This window comes from Silurus meridionalis, chromosome 26 (genome assembly GCF_014805685.1).
Source record: "Silurus meridionalis isolate SWU-2019-XX chromosome 26, ASM1480568v1, whole genome shotgun sequence".
Classification (NCBI taxonomy): Eukaryota; Metazoa; Chordata; class Actinopteri; order Siluriformes; family Siluridae; genus Silurus; species Silurus meridionalis.
The window spans coordinates 14,726,762-14,747,281 of record NC_060909.1 but is presented as its reverse complement, the minus strand read 5'-3'; the positions used below and the strand labels follow the sequence as shown (position 1 = coordinate 14,747,281).

Sequence of the window (20,520 nt, the reverse complement as noted above, 5' to 3'; positions counted from 1 at the left end):
TAACCCTTGTGGAGCCCAAGTAGGTTCTGGTCATGAAACACAAGACAGGAAGTTCCTGAAGTTTGCTTTTGGGACTAAAGCTAACAAATACTGGTTCCTTCCTTTCACTCTTGCCCTCTCACTCCTCACCTTCACAAATTGTGTGTCACTCCGCACCTTCACAAATTGTGTCACTGCTCCCACTGAGACTTCGGGGCGTCCGCAATCTAATTTATATTGACAATTGGCTCAATCGGAGCAGCTGGTGGTCCGTCATCAAAATGTCTTTCTTGCCCACATGAAGGAGGGTTAGGGCTGAATGCCAAGAAGAGTGTGCTTTCCCCATCACAGAAAACCACTTGTTTAGGCATACTATGGGATTTGACCCTTTTGCGGGGCGCAGTTGTTTCCTGCTTGTGCCGAATCCATCTAAGCAGCTGTCAAAAAAGTGAGGTAAGGCCAGTCACTCAATGTAAAGCAGTTCAAATGCTGGGTCTGATGGTGGCAGCATCCAATGTGCTTCCACTTAGCCTCCTGCACATGAGACTGCTCCATTGGTCGCTTAGAGCCCGAGGGTGGCAAGCCCTATGTGCCTAAGATGCTGGGGGAGATTCCGGGTTCCTGTTCCAGAGCCCGTGCTGGGAACAACACCACTTAGATCCAGCTAACTGCCCGGTCAGGCCAGTACTAAAATTCCTTCAAGAACATTTACATTTACATTTAGCAGATGACCTTATCCAGAGCGACGTACAAAAGTGCTTTGAGTCTCTACCAATTAATAAATATACACTGGTACGCAAGATTACAAACTTTATATAAATATAACTCTTGAATTCTACAAAGCAAACTTGTAAAGTGCTAATTTAAGTATTTCAGGAAGAGGTAGGTCTTCAGCCGTCGCCTGAAGATAGCCAGGGACGCTGCTGTACGGACATCTAGGGGAAGTTGGAGCATTATATTTATTTATTAATTCTATAATTATATGTATTAATATGTTATTTCATTCAGCACTCACATTTCATTTTCAAAATTCAGTATCTTTAAAAAATTTTTTATAAAGTTCAGAACTATTTTATATGGAATGTTATGATTTTTTGTTTTTGTTTTTTTAAATCCAGCATCCATTTAAAAAACTATCAATTGATTATCACTAAGTACTATCCAACCTAGCTCTGGGTATCAGTAAAATCCATGATTGTTCAACCTATTGATAGTATCTCAAATAAATGTTTACACCCCTAATTGTATGTGGTTGCAGTAACAGTCTAGCTCAGTTCTACACTACTTACTGAAATTTGAGATGGCTGTGTAATTGAAGTGGAGGCAGGCTTTATCCTGATGCTACTTGCAATTTTGCTGTTAACTTTGGCTGGAGTTCCACTGGATAATGCTGAGGTTCTTTGAGAATAGCAGGAATTGGGGGCTTCTGCATTGGCATTGATATTCTGGAGATAAGGGATGCCGAAGTGAATGTGAATTTTGTTGTCTTCATTGCTGATGACACTTTGGCTTGAGCTATTATACCTATGTATTTGCCAGTTATTTTGCCTTTGTGATGTCACACAAAACTCGTTGTCTCCTGCTTTGATCTTTGTCTCTGGTGCTCTATCAGAAATTCCTGTTGTGATTGTTGATATGTCAGTAGGTGACACTGAACAGTCTGGTGTCAATAAAGTTGTGAATTCAGGAATCACTGTTTGGAGATATGGCATACTAAGAGGTGAAATTGACTGTTCAGGTATGGAAGAGTTTTCATTGGAAGGACTTGTATTCTTCTGTGTTGATACTGGTACATTCTGAACAATAGTAATTTCTTGTTTTGTGGTGCAAACACTGGTTGGGATAACTGCTGTGGTGGTAAAAGATGGATTATTCTCTTTAGTAGGACTTGTAATTTCTAGAGTAGCTGTGTTCTGGCTACAGACTGGTGTCACCTCGATGTGGAGATGTTGGCTCGGATTCAGAAACACATCCTCTTGCTGAGTTCCATTTTGTGTGTTTTGCATGTTGCAGTTAATCAGCTGCTGTTTCTCTTTATTTTTTAAAATTGGATTTCTAATCTGTGCCACATTGTTGTTTTGGTTATTACTGTTTTTGAGTGAGGGACTATATTTAGCTGGATTAATTTTATTACAATTGGGTTGATACTGTTGATTACTCTCATGCATTTTTTCATTCACAACAGCTCTTTCTATAAGGCTTTTAGAAGTCGTTGTATGGCTATCTGTTGGTTCAGTCTGAACCTCCTTTGTGGAGACTTGTAGGTCTGAAAACCGTCTCCCAATCATGCCAGGCCGGAGGCTCTTACTAAAGCGACGGTATCGCTCCAACTCCCTTGTTAAGCTCTCCTTCTCTCTGGCAAGTTCCTTATTTCTGACTTCCTGCTGGGTAAGCTTTCTTTGGAGAGTTGCATATTCTGTTTTCATGTGGCAGATAGACTCTTCTGTCCCCATATAATTGTGTATCTTTTCTTTTAATGCTTCCACTTCTTTTGTCAGATGACTGGACTTGATCTCTTCCTCTTTTAGTTGCTTATACAGAATGTCTTCTTGGTTCAAATTTTCCTTCTCAATCAGTTGGTATTTAGAAAGCTCCTGCCTTGTCATCTCTAACTCTTCTGTAAGAGATTTTTCATTAGCGTATCTCTTTTCTAACTTTTCAAACTCAGTGTGTGTTTTTAGATCATTTTCATCTACATTCATTTCTTTGAGTTTCTTCCTAAGCCATTCTATCTCCTGGGTTAAAATTTGTACTTTGTTGTCTTCTTGTTGGAAACCATTTTGGATAGGTCCTTTCCTGTGATCCTGTTTTGCTTTGTCCCTCAAAAACTCCCTTTCAACAGCCTCCAATGACTGAAGCTTCTTCTTCATCATGCTGATTTTTGACTGAAGTGCATTATTTTTCTCCTCCTCAGTTTTTAGCTTGGTCTGAAAATCATCTCTTTCCTTGGTGGCAATGCACATTTTTTCCTCCATCTCTACTTTGATTTTTAATGCTTTCTTGCTTTCTTCAATAAGCTTTTCTGTAACTACTGTTACTTTGTCCTGTTCAGCCTGAAGTTTATCAGTGCTGTTTTGAACCTTGTTTTCCAGTTGCTTTAGTTTTTCTGCCATGGTTTTCCTTTCATCAAAAAGCATTACTGTTAGTGTTTTCAATTTTGTAAGATCTTCTTTTAATGTCCATTCATTTTTTTCTAATAGACCTTCTGCATCTTCAAGTTCCTTGATCCTTATCCTCAGATTATCTAATTCATTAGACATAAGTTTAGTAACTGTCTTTTCATTTTCAAGGTTGCACCTGAGTGAGCTACATTCCTGCTTACTCTTTCCTAAGGCAACATCTAAGTTTTCAAGCTCCATGATTCTGTAATTCAACTTGTCCAACTCTGCTGTCAAACTACATTTTTGTATGGACTCCCTCTCCAGCTTCCTCTTAAGGTCCCTGCACAAATTCTCTACATTTATCAATTCCTCATCTTTTCCCTCCATTTCTAAAACTCTTTTCCTCAACTCTTCCAATTCTGACACAAGGCTAAAGTTTCCACTCTGTCTTTTGCTATTTTTGTCCCGTAGCTCCTGCAGTTCCTCTTCTGCTCTACGAAGGACCTTGTTTGACTGCTCAAGCTCTTCCAGTTGTTGACAAAGTGTAGACAGCTTCTGATGCAAATGCCTGTTTTGTTTTTTCTCATCAGTCAGTTTGGTGTTCATGGCTTCCTGTTCTTGGTGGAACTGAACAGCTTGGTCATGCAATTGAGCCTCCAAATGCTGCACCTTGCTCTTCAATTTTTGTGCCTTGGTCTGTGCAGAGTTCAGCTCCTCTTGGGCCTCTCTGGCAGCAGCCTGCTGCTCCTTAACCTTTGCAGTTTGTTGAGCCAGCTGTTCTGTGACACACTGCTGTTCATCAATAACCAGTAGGGCAAATGACTTTAGTTTTGTCAGTTCATCTTTCAGATTGGTGACCTTCCTGTTATTTTCTTCCTCTCTTTGCTCCTGATAGGTCTTTTCTTGATCACTGATTAGTTTCAATCTGAATAAAAAAACAACAACATCAAAATACAATTAAAAACATGCCAGCCATTGTAAACATGTAGTCCATTTAAAAAAGTACATGCAGGCAACAGGCAAAATTACCTATATTATCTGTCAGATATAGTGGTGGAGGATACTAACACTCTGTGTTCCCACTAACAAAACATAATTCTATTGACAATATTTATTTTGTAACACACACAAAAAAAATTGTATGGTACAAAATTGGTCAGGCACATGTTTCACATTGTTTTTATTTGCAGTCCTTACTATTTCTTTAATTGTCTGCAATTAAATAGTGTAGATAGAGTAGCAGTGCAAGTGACAAGTGCAGATAAATTTCGTATGTAAATATTACTACAGTGTGTAATGTTTATATATACTGAAAACTGTGCAGAAGTAAAGGTTTTATTACCAGGGTAAGAAATAATTTATATTTTACATTACATATTAGCGCAAAATCTTAAGATTGTAAGAACCACATAAGTAAAAGGGTAGGTTTCGGACATGGCCATGGAGTCACATATTAGAGGATCGATTCAATTATTATTACACAAAAAACAGTGATTTATTACACGCTTTAATATTTCAAAACAAAAAATCTTATCAATCAACCATATTCCATATGCATGTTCAAACAAATAACAATGGACAATACAACTTTAAACACCTTAAAGAATAGCAGCATCAGCTAAATTATTGTTGATAAATAGTCTATAGATTAGGACAGAGGGGATGGTGAAACCAGTAAGCTAAATCAGATAGAAAATTTATGAATACATTCTCCTTAATGTCTGTTTAAATCTATTAAAGGCTCTGGCATTGTAAACAAATGTGACAGAAAAAGCCTTTATGCACAAAAGAATTAAGATCATCTTAATATTAGCATCCTTACAACTAGGGATGGGCAATATTTATGCTAGTTGTATTTCAAATGTAAAATAGGCTTTTTAAATTGGTATATTAATGGGTTATTAAAAATGGCTTCATATTTTATATCAAAATACTTGATTTGAAACTTGTTTTTTATTTTAGTCATTTTAAAATGCTGTACAATACTTTGTAAGAAGTCCATATGATGACATCATAATCATCCTGCCTCTGATTGGTGCCTACTCAGTAGGTTGCCTGTTGAGATCAGAACAGAAACTGTATGGATAAGGAAGATTGTCAGAGATCCCCCTGCCACAACCCCTTCAGCGGCTATCAAACCGCGGTGCTTCGGGGAATCCCCTGCCACGCCCCCTTCAGCGGCTGTCAGACCTCGGTGCTTCGGGGAATCCCCTGCCACGCCCCCTTCAGCGGCTGTCAGACCTTGGTGCTTCGGGGAATCCCCTGCCACGCCCCCTTCAGCGACTGTCAGACCTCGGTGCTTCGGGGAATCCCCTGCCACGCCCCCTTCAGCGGCTGTCAGACCTCGGTGCTTCGGGGAATCCCCTGCCACGCCCCCTTCAGCGGCTGTCAGACCTCGGTGCTTGAGAATCCTGCCACGCCCCTTCAGCGGCTGTCAGACCTCGGTGCCGGGAATCCTGCCACGCCCCTTCAGCGACTGTCAGACCTCGGTGCCGGGAATCCTGCCACGCCCCCTTCAGCGGCTGTCAGACCTCGGTGCTTCGGGGAATCCCCTGCCACGCCCCCTTCAGCGGCTATCAGACCTCGGTGCTTCGGGGAATGTCCCGCAAGGAGCTTCTTTCCGTCGCACTCACCACGCACACCTGACTCTCATCTACACGCTAAACACACCGCCTATATAAACCCCACATTCACCCAAGCTCCGGGACCTTTATTGTATGTACATGGTCCAACGTGGATGTATGCTGTAGGGGCCCCAGCGTGTTCGTCAGTACGTACGTACGTACGTACGTGCGTGCTTAGTTCGTACCGTGTATTTGCATAGGCTCATCCCCGCTACGTACCGTTTCACACTCTCTCTCTCTCTCTCTCTCTCTCTCTCTTCGTGCGGACCGTGCCTCTTTCCAGGCGCGCCGTGGATCATACCCCCACGACTCGGATTCCGACCCGGACATAGTGGACCGCGTCTCTTTCCAGATGCACCTGGGATTATACTTTCCTTTTTTCCCCCGGATTCCGTTATTTGGATTGTCCTGCAGACTCTGAACTGTTGTGGGCCGCGCTGTGAGCGCACCACCGGATTATCTCTTTTTTGCAGCAGGTATTTGTGTTGGCTCCGCCTTGCTTGTGTTTTGTGTTTGAATAAAACTTTATTTGCTGCTACTTCGGCGTCCGCCTCTGTACCCGCATGACAAAGATATAAGGAAGATGATTGTCAAGGTTCACCATCTACACTGCAGACTTCATGTTCAGCTCAGAAACCTGTCACTTACAGAAGTTCTCTGATGACTCTGCCATCGTCGGTCTGATCACGAATGATGATGACAGAGAGTACAGAGGACTTATAAAGAACTTTGTGGACTGGTGCCAACGGAGCTGCCTCCAGATAAATGCGGGGAAAACGAAAGAACTGGTGGTGGATTTCCGTAGGAACAAACAAATTCTATCACCAGTGAACATTCAGGGAAAGGACATTGTGAGAGTGGACTCTTACAAATACCTGGGTGTTCACCTAAACAACAAACTGGACTGGACAGACAACACTGAGGCAATCTACAAGAAAGGGCAGAGCAGACTCTTTCTGCTGAGGAGACTAAGGTCTTTTGGAGTACAGGGAGAGCTACTGAAGACCTTTTTTGACTCTGTGGTGGCCTCAGCCATATTCTATGGAGTGGTCTGCTGGGGCAGCAGCATCTACTGCAGACAGGAAGAGACTAGACAAGCTGATCAGGAAGGCCAGCTCTGTCCTGGGGATTCCCCTGGACACTGTACAGGAGGTGGGAGAAAGGAGGATGGTAACAAAACTATCATCATTGCTGGAGAACGCCTCCACCCCTGTATGAAACCGTTACATCGCTGAGCAGCTCTTTTAGTAACAGACTAATACATCCCAAGTGTCTGAAGGAGCGATACAGAAGGTCTTTTCTCCCTGCTGCTATTAGACTGTACAACCAAAGCTGTTCCCAGTAAAACCAGTCACCAACATACAACACTGCTATTACTTTTTAAGATGTGCAATAACTTTATCTGTGTGAAATATTATTAAACAAATCAGGTACAATATTATGTGCAATATTACCAGCAATTTACGTGCAATACTACCTCAAAAACATGACTTAAAAAGCGTACTTTTTTTTTTTTTTCCTATTTGTATTATTACATTGTACTGTATATATACTGGTATTGTAGTATATGTATATTATTTTTAGATATTTGCATTTATTTTTATTTCTTTGTTATTATTATTATTATTATTGTTATTATTATTTATTTTTATTTCTGTTTTTTATTTTTTTGTATATTCTTCTTTTTTTATATATATTTGCATCTATCTTTATTTCTTTGTCTTGCTGCTGTAACATAGAAATTTCCCCACTGTGGGACGAATAAAGGTTTATCTTATCTTATCTTATCTAAGAAATGTGCAGGCTGCCATCTTTCAATTAATTGAAAATTGAAAATAATTATTTGATTGCCGAATATTGTACCTTAAAAGAATTAGCTGTTTAGTAGGATCATGATTTTGCATACCGTTGCATGAATGACTGCCTGACACATAATATATTATGAGTCATTTGTAAACTGTTAACATTAAACATTAAACTGTTGGTCACTTTAAAACTAACCTTCATCTGGGACATCACAGACATTGAACATTGTTTACTTGATCAACTGGTTCAGTGTAATGGTGAAGGAAAGCTCAAACAGGCTAATTAATGGAAGGTTAGTAAAGAAATGTCATGCTCTTTTGCAAAAGTATTTTTTTAGTATTTTCAAAATACAAATTAATTAATTAGCAGAAAGAGAAGTGTGAGCTCCTGCTCATGGAAATTTACAATAGAAAATTTACTTACATTTGAAGGAGTTCAACATAACATTTGTGACCCAACATAATTGATCTATTCATCTTTCACAAATACATCTTTATTTTCTTTTATTAGTGTGCTTTCTGAATTGAAAAATGTAAATGTGTTTTGAGATCTCAATTTGTCTCAGTAAAAATATGCTATAGTTTTAACACACATACAGTCTTATCTAAAAGTAAGTTGGAAAAGGGAGGCTGTTTATGCTCCTGTCATACTAAAAACATTTGTGTTCGAGATCAAAAGATATACAGTGGTAGTACTGTGCGAAAGTCAAAAGGCCACTATTATTTTTGTTGTTTCAGCAATGGTACGATGACCATGCATGATCATTTCTCAGTGTCTTTAGTAGAATACGCAATATATATAATGTGTATGCAGTATTTTAAAAAGCAGAAAAAGAAACAGTAAAAAATAGAGTGGCAAATATTTAATATGACCTTAAGAAACAATAGCAACCTGGTTTTAATAAACCTAAATGTAATGGAACCCTAATTAATGTTTGGTAACACCCGCATTTGTCCTACTATTTTGACATAATGACTCGGTGAAAAACCATGTTTGTGCAAGACATGCTTGAGCATTAAATGCACAAGTTGTTTAAGTAAATTTTATTAAATATAGCTAATAAGACCAACTTGCCAAAAGATCAAATGCACTATAGAAATAAACTTGACTTGACATATTGTATGCTTTTTTTTTTTTTTTTTTTTTTTTTTAATTCTTCCCCTGCCCTGAGGCACTTTTGGCAAAAAGGCACTGAAGGCTTACTTGCCATTTCTGTAGCTGTTTTTTAGCCAGCTGAAAGCCCACCCTCCTCCTTTTGCAGCCGGACTTGGAATCGTCTCTTATAATTGATGTACAATTCATTTTTTAAGTGTATTATTTTATTGACTGTTATTTATAGTTATTCATATTGTTATTCTACTGTAAATATATTATTTTCTTACTTTATATTATATTGCAAATATATTTAATGCACTGTTGTACCATATCACATAGATGTATTTCCATAAAGAATCCATCATTTATCTTTGTTAAAGTCTATTTTGAAGTCTATGTAAATAATTGCATAATTTTAGTTCTATAAAAAATACTAAAGTCTGTGAGTGTGATTTTGTTTTTACTGGTTTGTTCCATTTTCTCTATGATGGTAAATTATTACTTAAGATTTACATTTATTTTTATTCCCCTCAAGTATTTCAAAGGGAACAAGATATGTTCTAACCTGAAGCACAAGGAAAGCTCAAATGGTGAGGTTAAACAAAGAAAATATTTCTTTTTTCAGTGACAAGACATTGTAAATTAAATTATGACATTAGGATACAATTCTTAAACAAAAATTTAAAAAAGGCAAAAAATATACAAGTAGGAGTTCTCAATTCCTTATATCATTTTCTAGTTTCTCTAACCGGGATTTTATGTAACAGGAGATTGTATCCTATGTAACCACTGATATTAATTGATAAATACATTTTATCTTTTATAACTGATTGTTTTATAGAGACAAACCACAGTTAGTTGCATTTGTTTACAGGCAACTCTTGCATGTTGACTGATCACAGCAATGGACCGAAAGTGCAAATGAGGCTTCTGTGTCTTATGTTTGCACTCACACCACTCATATTACAAATCCTAAAAAGCACTGCAACATCTGCCACAGTTATATACATATATATATATATAAATAAATATACTGCTATGACATACATTTGTGGTCAGCGGTGAACAGACACAAGATATACCTTTATTTGTCCCACAGTGGGGAAATTTCTTTGTTACAGCAGCAAATGAAAGAAATAAAAATAAATGCAAATATATAAAAAGAATATACACATACTATAATATACAGTATATACACAGTACAATGTATAAATACAATAAGGGAAGAAAAAACGTACGCATTGCAGGTAGTATTTCACACAGGTAATATTGCACATATTGCAGGTAATATTGCACATATTGCAGGTAATATTGCACATGTTGCATGTAATATTGCACACAGGTAATGTTATTGCACAGCTAAAAAGTAATGTGTTGTATTTTGGTGACTGGTTTTACTGGGAGCAGCTTTGATTGTAAAGTCTAATAGCAGCAGGGAGAAAAGACCTTCTGTAACAGTCTGTCACTGACGGAGCTGCTCAACGATGTAATGGTTACATACAGGGGGTGAGAGGCATTCTCCTGCAATGACAGTTTTGCTACCATCCTCCTTTCTCCCACCTCCTGTAAGTGTCCAGGGGAATCCCCAGGACTGAGCTTGCCTTCCTGATCAGCTTGTCCAGTCTCTTCCTGTCTGCAGTAGAGATGCTGCTGCCCCAGCAGACCACTCCATAGAATATGGCTGAGGCCACCACAGAGTCAAAAAAGGTCTTTAGTCGCTCTCCCTGCACTCCAAAAGACCTTCGTTTCCTCAGCAGAAAGAGTCTGCTCTGCCCTTTTTTGTAAATTGCTGACGATGGCAGAGTCATCAGAGAACTTCTGTAGGTGACAGGTTGCTGAGCTGAACATGAAGTCTGCAGTGTAGACGGTGAAGAGAAACGGGGCTAGAACCGTTCCCTGTGGGGCTCCTGTGTTGCAGACAATCATGGCAGACTCAGTCACGAGTCCTCACATACTGTGGTCGGTCTGTGAGGTAGTCCAGTAGACAGATGATGGTCCACTCCCATGTACACCATCTTATTCCTCAGGAGTGCAGTTTGAATGGTGTTAAAAGCACTAGAGAAGTCAAAAATCATGACTCTCACAGTGCTCCCAGCCTTTTTTCAGGTGTGAAATAGCCCGATTTTGGAGGAAGATGACTGCGTCTTCCACTCCAATGCCAAGTTTGTAGGCAAACTGAAGTGGATCCATTGATGGGCTCACCAGAGGTCGGTGATGAGTGAGCACCAGCCTCTCATCAGATGCGAGGTCAGTGCTACTGGTCGATAGTCTCCGAAGTCTTTTGGGCGGCAACGTCTTTGGAACAGGCACCACGCAGGATGTTTTCCATATCTGTGGCACCTTTCCCAGCCTTAGGCTCAGGTCAAACATGTACAGCAATATGCCACACAGCTGGTCTGCACAGGTCTTAAGTAGCCTGGAGCTGATGCCTTCTGGGCCTGCAGCCTTCCTCGCTTTGGTCTTCACACATACACACATACACACATAGACATCAAAGGGGAAAGGGGGCTTGAGCACCTGCCCTTTTTCCTGTTTTTTTTTTTTATAAATTAATATATGTATATATATATGTGTGTGTGTGTGTGTGTTTGTATGTGCACAGCTTACCCCGTCAAACAAAAAAACCCCCAAAATGTCGGGTCAGAAAACGCTTAGACTTGGAGTTCTGATGCCTTTCTTTCCTCCTTGTCACCACATTTCCATACTGGAGCACATGGCATGCAGCACAGCGATGTAGCACACATTGAAAAACTAAGTGTGTTAATGTTTAAAAAGCACACGTGAATCTCATGGTCAGATGCTATATGTTTAAACTTTTGTTGGCATAGTATCTATAACCCTATAGTCCCTTAATTTTCTCTGTTATGTAACATGTCCAACTGTCGTGAAAGTATAATAAGTGAGTGTCAAAAATCTACATAAAACTTACTATGGTTCTATAGCTAAAGATAAAAAATAAAGATTATTTCGATAAAATTCTTTCACCATATATGATTGATCACACAATACATACATAAATTACGTCTCTAGGTTATGTATGTAACCCTGGTTTCCTGAGGGAACGAGACTCTGTGTCAACAACACTTTGGGAACTCTTCCGCATTGTCCACGCTCTAAATCACGTGTAATCCAGCATCACCGGCAGACGGGAGGCCGTAGCAAATGAACAGTTGTTCCGACTTCCTTCACTGACTCATCCTGTGGGCGTAAATGTCCAGTGCTTGCAGCGGACACAGCCGATTCAGCTTTTCCTCATCTGGGGCCTGACAAGGAGGGGGATAAATTGCCTGGACCCTAACAGGTTGTGAGACGACTGAGGGCAGCTTAGGAATGTACCCTGTTCTAGTGTACTGGCCATGCCTAAAGTAAACTCCAAAAGAGAGGGGGCCACGGAAAGGGCCTGCAAATCCCTACTCTCTTAAGAGGGCAAATGTCAGGAGGAACACAGTCTTGACTGTGAGATGCCTCCAAAATGCCTCGGCCAACCGCTGGTAGGGGGGCTCAGATAGAGCCTCCAAAACAGCCAAGTCCCACACAGGCACTCTAGGTCGCACTGAAGGCCTCAGCCTCCGGGTGCCATGGAGAAAACGTGTCACCAGCGAGTCACTGCCATGGGGGCATGATACTCCGAAATAGCAGGAAGCATAGACTTTGAGGGTAGACATTTTCAAACCTTTGGCGAACGGTTCCTGAAGGAACTCCAGCACTGAACCAACCACGCAGTTAACTGGATCTCATCTGTGATGAATCTCCCAGGGAGGATGTTCGAAATGGGCTACCAAGTCCATACCAGGTCTGCCACAGTGGGGCCACCAGGGGGAGAAGGACTTAATCCTGGCAAACTCTCTCTAGAACTCTCCCGGAAGTAGTGTGACAGGGGAAAAGTGTACAGGCCTAGCATCGGCCACGCCTGAGCCATTGGCCTACATGAGGATCTGGAGTGGAAGCTTGTACAGGAGCTCAAAGTTAGAAGCATGGCCAGCATCTCTGGGCAATTGATGTGCCAAAGCATATGGGGGCCCTCCCCATAGTCCTTGGGCAGAGGAGCCGCTCATTACGCAAGACCGGAAACTCCCAACACGGGGCCCTGAATTAGGAACCTGGGATATCTCCAGACATCTAGGTCACGTATGGCTCGCCATGTGATCTTGATTGTTTGAAGTGGATTGCTCCTCCAAGAGAACCCTCAGATCCTGAAGGGGTCTCATGTGCAGGAGGCAAAGTGGAACCACACTGGAAACTGCTGCCATTAGCCCCAGCAGTCTCTGGTACAGCTTGACAGTAAGTGACTGCCATTCTCTGATCCTCCTGATGGCCGTAAGGATGGATGCAAATTGGGCAGGAGATAGCTGTGCACGCATAAAGGCCGAATCCCTAACGACACCTGGATAAGTGGTAAAAGTGTTCATACTATGTTACTTTTTTCCCACGTTTTGAACCCCGCGGCTTAAACAACAAAGCAGCTTATTTATGAATTTTTCCTGGGTTTTTCCAGGTTTTACAAACTTCAAGCCAAAAAAGAGTTAGTTAGTGTTAAGATGGTTCTCACACTGCTTTGCACACATTCCTTTGTCTGTTCAGTGTATATAGAATATTTACGATGTTAGTATGTAAGGTATACAGGGAGTCTTTATCTGGCTTACACATCTCCGGCTAGTATATCCCCTTGCCTAAACAGGAAACAACTTTAGGTCAGTTTTCTCTCCAATGTGTGTATATATACGTGTCTGCTGCCTGCAATAAACCAAAGAAGAACACTTGCTGTGTGCTGTGATTCTTCCCTGATATCAGAAAAGCACTACGGGTATCGCAGGTCATATGGAAAACCTCTCCAAGAATTAAGTTTTGTTTGGGCAAGATAAAAATCGAACACAGGCTATTCCCAAAATGCCGCTCTGCTCTTAAAGAAGCCACAACATATTTCACCCGTGTAACAGACACTTTTTTGTAAAGCCTGTGTAAAGTTCATTAGTTTCAGTGTAGACTGATACTTACTGATGCTTATAAACAGGTGCGGCTTATTTATCAATCAATCAATCAATCAATCAATCAAACTTTATTTATAAAGCGCATTACAACCACCAAAAGGAGCACAAGGCGCTTTCCAGTAAAGCAAAAAATAAATATTAAAAATAAAATACAAATTTAATAAAAAAATATATATAAAAAAATAAATGAATACTTAAGAAATAAATTAAAATAAAAAATAAGACACAATGAACATAAAATAGCAGTTGAATCAGGGCTATGTGTTAAAAGCTTGTCTGAATAAATGAGTTTTCAACTGCGATTTAAAAATACTCAGCTCAGTGACGCATCGTATGTGTGCTGGAAGTGCATTCCACAGCATTGGTCCCTGGACAGCAAATGACCGGCCTCCAAACTTTTTATACTTGCATTTAGGAACAACCAGAGAGGTAAGTCCAGAGGAGCGGAGAGTTCTGGCTGGTTGGTAGACCTTTAATAATTCGGCGAGGTATGGCGGGGCCAGATCATTGATTGCCTTGAACACAAACAGCAGGACCTTATACTCCACCCTAAACCACACCGGAAGCCAATGAAGCGAGCGGAGGACAGGGGTGATGTGGGAGTTTTTGGAGGTGTTGGTGAGAAGACGAGCTGCCGCGTTTTGTACCATTTGAAGCCGATTTAAAAGTGATTGGTTAAGTCCAGTGTAAAGGACATTACAATAGTCAATCCTCGAGCTGATGAAGGCATGTATAGCTTTTTCAAGGTCAGCTTTGGACAAGAATGATTTGACCTTGCTGAGGAGCCTTAGCTGATAAAAGCTCGCCTTCACTACTGCACTGATCTGCTTATCGAAGTGCATACTTTGGTAAAAATAACACCCAGGTTACACATGGTAGGTGCAAACTGAGGTGTAAGAGGACCAAAACTCAGAGAACTGCTGGGTAAGTCCGAGCTAAACAGGATGTACTCAGTCTTTTCTTCATTTAGATGAAGGAAGTTCTGGGAAAGCCACTGTTTAACATCCTGAAGGCATCTATGGAGAGGGTCCAATGCAGAACGCTTACTCTGAATCACAGGAAGTTAGATCTGGAGGTCGTCAGCATAGAAATGAAATTGAACATTATGATTGGAGATGAGTTGACCAAGTGGCAGCATATAGAGTAAGAACAGAATAGGACCAAGAATAGATCCTTGGGGCACACCAGATGACAGAGGAGCAACCGAGGAAGAATGATCATCCAGCATTACTGAAAAAGTTCTGTTAGTGAGGTGTGAAGAGAACCAATTTAGTACTGCACCCTGCAGACCAACAACATGTTGAAGACGAGAGATGAGGATGGCGTGATCCACGGTGTCGAATGCAGCGGTAAGGTCCAGTAACACCAAAACCACAGAGCTTTTACCATCCAAGGCTCCAAGAATGTCATTATGGACCCTTAATATTCAGTGCTATGTCTCGACCTGAAACCGGACTAAAATGTATCACCAATCCCGTGCAGTTGAAGGTGAGACTGAAGCTGGGCGAAAACAAGCTTCTCCATCAACTTAGACAGAAATGACAGGTTAGATAGTATGGAGGGATCAAGGTTGGGTTTCTTGAGCAGCGGCCTAACAATAGCGTGTTTGAAAGCAGCGGGAACAGCTAAAGCTGCTGTTTATGAAGGAGACAAGAATGGGAGCTATGATGTCAACAGCCTCCTTCAAAATCCTGGCAGGAACAGCGTCTAGAGGGCAGGTGGTGGGCTTCAACTCGTGGACAGCTTTCCTGAGGTCCACCAGAGTAACAGCATCAAAGTTCTCTAGCACACATTGGGCCGCACAAGTAGACATGGCAACAGCGGGGACTTGTGTAATGGTTTGCCTAACAGACAAAACCTTGTCCAAAAAATGTTGTCTGAATGCATTGCATTTGTTTTCAGAAACGTCATTCAAGACGACAGACACCGGATTTATGACAGAATTGATAGTGCTGAATAAAATTCCGGGGCGGTGGCTATTGCTGTTGATGAGAGCAGAAAGGTACTGTCCTTTAGCTTCCTTCAGTGCACTCTGGTAGGTGGCAAGACATCTCCAGCGACATCTGCAGACTATCCTTCTTCCATCTTCGCTCAGCCTGTCTACACCGGCGCCTGAGGGCCCGAGTTGTATCATTGAGCCAGGGGTCCAATGGACCATTGGTCGACTTCACCTTGTAGGGCGCAACAGAGTCCATAATCTGGGAGCAGATGGTATGGAAGAAGGCGAGGAAATGGCCTGGACAAAGGGGCGATGTCAATTCAGTAGTAGAGGCGAGATCGGAAACAGAGAAGGCAGCGACAAAATCATCAACTGTAGATGAGGTAATAATGCGACGATGATGAGGGGCAGTAGACGTTGGTGCAGGCGAAACAGCACAAATGTCAAACCTTATAAGAGAATGGTCAGGGATGGGGAAATCCTTGACCTCACAATCTGACATATTCACCCCACGAGAAATAATAAGGTCAAGAGTGTGACCTATTGGACGGAGGTTTTCTTGGACACAACCCTGGGTGGATGTTTCAATGCGGCGAGGACACTGAAATGGAACACCAGTGTTGGAGCCAACCGGCTGGAGCCATCGGTAGCATTCCCGTGATCTTCTAGCATTGCCAAATCCTAGTTGATCTTTACGCCTCGGAGACGGAGAATCCAGGTGAGTCCTCAGCCTGGCATGTAACCCGCCTCTCCGACCGCGCCTTCTGCGGCGCTTCCTGCCTGGTAGCAAACAGACAGGGTGTCTCAGGAAAGGAGGAATTAATGTCAACAGTGGCGGTGGTGGTCTAAATGACTGGGTGTTTAAGAGGCGATTAGTTGTAAAACGCAGTTCCAGCAGCGTGGTGCGATCATGCACAATAAACGACGAGACGGTAGCAAAAATAAACATGAAAAAACAGAGGAGCAAGTGGCAGGCCGAACACAGCGGCACCATCTTGGAATCCATCAGGTTTTGTGTTCAAAATAAAAATCTTTGTCAAATTCAGTGGGTGCGGCTTATATATGGGTGCCCTTTATAGTCTGGAAATTACGGTAATTATTCTCATGATAATAAATCTCATACATAAGACATAGTATTTAAAAAAAAATTATCTCTGATTCATCTCTTAGACCCTTTTTCTAAAACTGAAAACTCAAACGGAAACTGATGTCAAAAATGTGTTGCCATATTGTATTTCCCATATTTGTAATAGTTATTTTAGTAAATTGAAAATTTTAAAGCAGCTGAGCCTGGGATATGTTTGGTGGTTGTCCATTCTTTAGAGTTTTCAAACAAAGGACTGCATGAATTTCCTCATTATATAATGCTTTTTCAGCTTGGGTGAAGACTGGCTCTTTTTTTGTTGTTGGTACTGACCGTTCTCTTTCCTGCTCCAGAAGGTTGGTGAACTCGTCACTTTTTTTCATGTACTCGCTGTGATTGCGCTTCTCATCCTCTAGTCTGTAGAGTGCCTGTTTGTGTGCTTGCTCTACTAGCAGCAGCTGTTCCAGCATACGTCTGTATGTTTCTTTCTGCTTTTCCACAAGTTTGTCCAACTAAGAAGTGCAAATGTAGACATTAGTTGTTAGCTTACAGGAAAATATCAATTTGTTGTTGGCTGTTGTACAATGAAAATATTTAGCAAAATATGCACTTCATGCCAGACACTTAAAATGTGTTTTACTAGAAGTGCTAAAGGTAAAATATTGTAAAATGCAAGGAAACATTTATTTTTTCAATTATGCCTTTGAAGGTTTCTATCCTTACTCAATTAAAATGTCACTCTTAAAGGGCATCCATAGTTTTTCAAAACTTTAAAAGGAGCTTTTCAATTAGCAAATGTACTTAACTTGAGTAAGTGTTCTATTGCGCTGTGTTCTATTGCTATTGTTGTGGTCAAAAATAAATGTGCCTGTGCAAAAGGGACTGTGCATTTTAAAATAAATTATATAGAGTGATGTGAAAAAGAAATAAGGCCTTCTGAATTGGATTGTTAAGTGTCAGGATATACTGTAATAAAAATAATCTGGTCCTTATCATGTCTTAAAATGTAATAAATACAATCCCAGATGAGCCAGAAACACGACATATTACACATGCCATTATTTATTTTTACAAAAATGTAAACAAAATGGAGAAACCATGTTTCTATAGGAATTAAGGGACTAAGTAGCAGCCAGGTGCTGGAAATAAAATGCCCTCCTTGATTAATTGATTGTCAGCAAGTGTGACCTCCATAAAAAAACAAATTAATGTGTTTACACATGCCAAGGAAGAAAGACAGGATCTTAAAGAATCAATTGTTGGTTCCTATTAAATCTGAGAAGGTTGGGATGGCCAATTATTTAGACAATGGTTATCATTCTGCAGTATGGAAGCTTATTTACACGTGGAAATCATCCAAGCCAGCAATATTACCCCAAGGTCAGACCATGCAATGTTTAGAGAAATTACAAATAAGGCAAGAGTTACATCTTAGACTCTACATGCCTCACTTAGCATGTTCGCATACTGAACAAGTATAGATTTAGTTTGGAAGGATGTCCACAAGGAAGTGTCTTCTCTATTAAAAAGAGCATGGCAGCATGGCTTAGGTTTGCAAAATTGTATTTAAACAAACCACAAGATATCTGGAACATTGTATTTTGGACAAACAAGACCAAATTAAAGATGTTTGGCCATAATGGAAAAAAAATGATAGACAGCATATTGGCACAAACACCTCATTCCAACTGTCAAGCACAGGGATGAAGCAGTGATGATTTGAGCTTGTTTTCCAGTTACTGGATCTGGGCACCTTGCAGTCATTGAGTTGACCATTCACTTATCTGTATACCAAATACATTCCTATGTTGATACAAAGTAATTGGCCATCTGTGTAGAAGCTAAAGCATGGCCAAATGTGGGTCATGCAGCAGGACGACGATCCTAAGCACAAAAGCAAATCTATAACAGAATGGCTGATAAACAACAGAATTAATATGTAGTATAGGCCCAGTAAAAGTTCAGAGCTCAACACAATTACATTTTTAGCAGGACCTTAAGAATTCTGAGAACAAGATGCCTACAAACCTCAATTGACTAAAAGCAACATTGCAAAGCAGAGTACTCCAAAATTCCTCTACAATTATGTGAGGTCAGTTATTGCTGCTAAAGCTGTTTTTACAAGTTATTAAATCATAAGGTGCACTTGATTTTTTCATATTTGGCTTTTCTATTTTGGATTTAATTTTGTAAAATAAATATTAACATGGTAAAATATGTAATGCATTGTTGTTCATCCGAGGCTGTATTTACCTAATTCTAATACCTGCTGAGGACTGGAAGATTTATGAAACCATAGAATTCAAAGATGTGTACTTTAATTTTCACATTTCTTTATTCGAATCCACAAATTCATTTTAATACTGTCTGGCCATGACTCCCTAGCACAAATGTAACCGCAAAACTGTTAACATAAAGAAGATGTTTTTGCAGGTTCACATTGACTCTCAAATTAAAAAAGGTGGCTTTTTTCATTCTCAATTAAGATGTTTGTTTTTCTCTTACCTCTGCAATGGGCTTTTCATAGATGTCTTCACGGCAGCCATGACCTTTGCTTATGTTGTCTCTCTGAAGGGCTTGAAGGACTTTGGGAGGAGTCACAAAGCCATAATGGGCCTCCAGTAATGCAATATCTATCTTTTCTGCTCTCAGCACTGTTATTACCTCATCTCTGGCCTATAAAAATATAGATAATGCACATGATAATGATATAGATAATGCACATTTTAGTGGTTTTGAGCATCTCAAGTATAAATATAAAATAACATTTTTTGAGATCATCTATGATATAGCATGTTATCTGTAGTTTTGTAGTTAGTTAAACTATTCTTTATTTTTCCCCATGTTTTGAAATCTCTGTCCCTTTTAAAGTGTCCTGTTTTATTGACATCCTATACATACCAGACCTGCCTGATAAAACTTTGATATATAAAAATTCTCAAAAAAAACTCCAGTAAAAATAAGATGATCACCTGTCTGAGTGACTGTAATAATTCTAAATAATATATAATGTATAGTCTTTTGTTTTGACATTTTGCAAGTGCACCAAACACCAAGGACGAAAAAAAAAGCATGGAGATCCACTACACATCTGCCTAACTCCCAGGTGTTCCACTGCAACCTCACACAGTATTACACATTCATTCTGACATCAGTTTCTACTCTTTGCTTCTTTAGCCTGACGTCTAGGTGAATTAACATGAATTTACTGAGTGAATTCCCCTAATTAATACCTGTATCTCTCCCTCCAGAATGCTTAGCAGAAGAAGTAGATCATCATGGGAAAGGTCCTTGCTGTTCCCCAATGATGGCGTTGATGTCTGCTCTGTCAGCTTACTGTTTTTCTTGTGTACCTGGTTGCAGCAATTAATTTTTTGCTTGTGTTGTACTGTACTCGTGTTGTTTGAGGGTTCCCTGTGGCATAATCGGCCAGATTCCCGAAAGCTGGTTGAGGGCACATCACACATGGATTCTCTTTGCTCTGTCTGAGCCTGCATGTGAGAGAAATTCACCTCTGAAATATTTTCCAGACTGCTGCTACGGGAACGCATGGCTTCTGGATTGTCTAAAGAAAACAAAGAGGACATGTGTTTGTGTAGGTATGTAAAAGCTATATATTTCAAAGTATTTGCATAGCAAAGCCGAGCATGATATAAGTTATCATAGTTATTTCTTTTATTATAGAAATTAGATTTAAATCAATCTTCTTACTCAGGAAAACCTACTGCTTATTTTACTGCATCTGTTCTAGATTTAATAAGGTTTCTATGACAATTATGACTTTGTAATATTGATTAATTGTTCTATTGAAGCTCTGGGGATCAATCATGCCAATTTATAATGAACACTTAAAAAAAAGTCTTAGGAATGATTCCATGCTATCCTATTGCTCACCCACTTTATG

At 40.2% G+C, this 20,520-nt stretch overlaps 1 protein-coding gene across 5 annotated transcripts in view; it reads right to left on the bottom strand.

The window, feature by feature from the left end:
* Positions 1-20,520, bottom strand: part of filip1l (filamin A interacting protein 1-like) — a 52,842-nt gene that overhangs the window by 7,415 nt on the left and 24,907 nt on the right. For all 5 annotated transcript variants that reach the window (XM_046840159.1, XM_046840157.1, XM_046840158.1 and 2 more), the window contains 4 exons: positions 19,850-20,181; positions 19,122-19,292; positions 16,950-17,128; positions 1,269-4,005 (listed from right to left, as the gene is read on the bottom strand). In XM_046840159.1, the coding sequence (XP_046696115.1) occupies positions 1,269-4,005; positions 16,950-17,128; positions 19,122-19,292; positions 19,850-20,167 (3,405 nt within the window). In that variant the 5' untranslated portion in view covers positions 20,168-20,181. The remainder of the gene's footprint in view (positions 1-1,268; positions 4,006-16,949; positions 17,129-19,121; positions 19,293-19,849; positions 20,182-20,520) is intronic.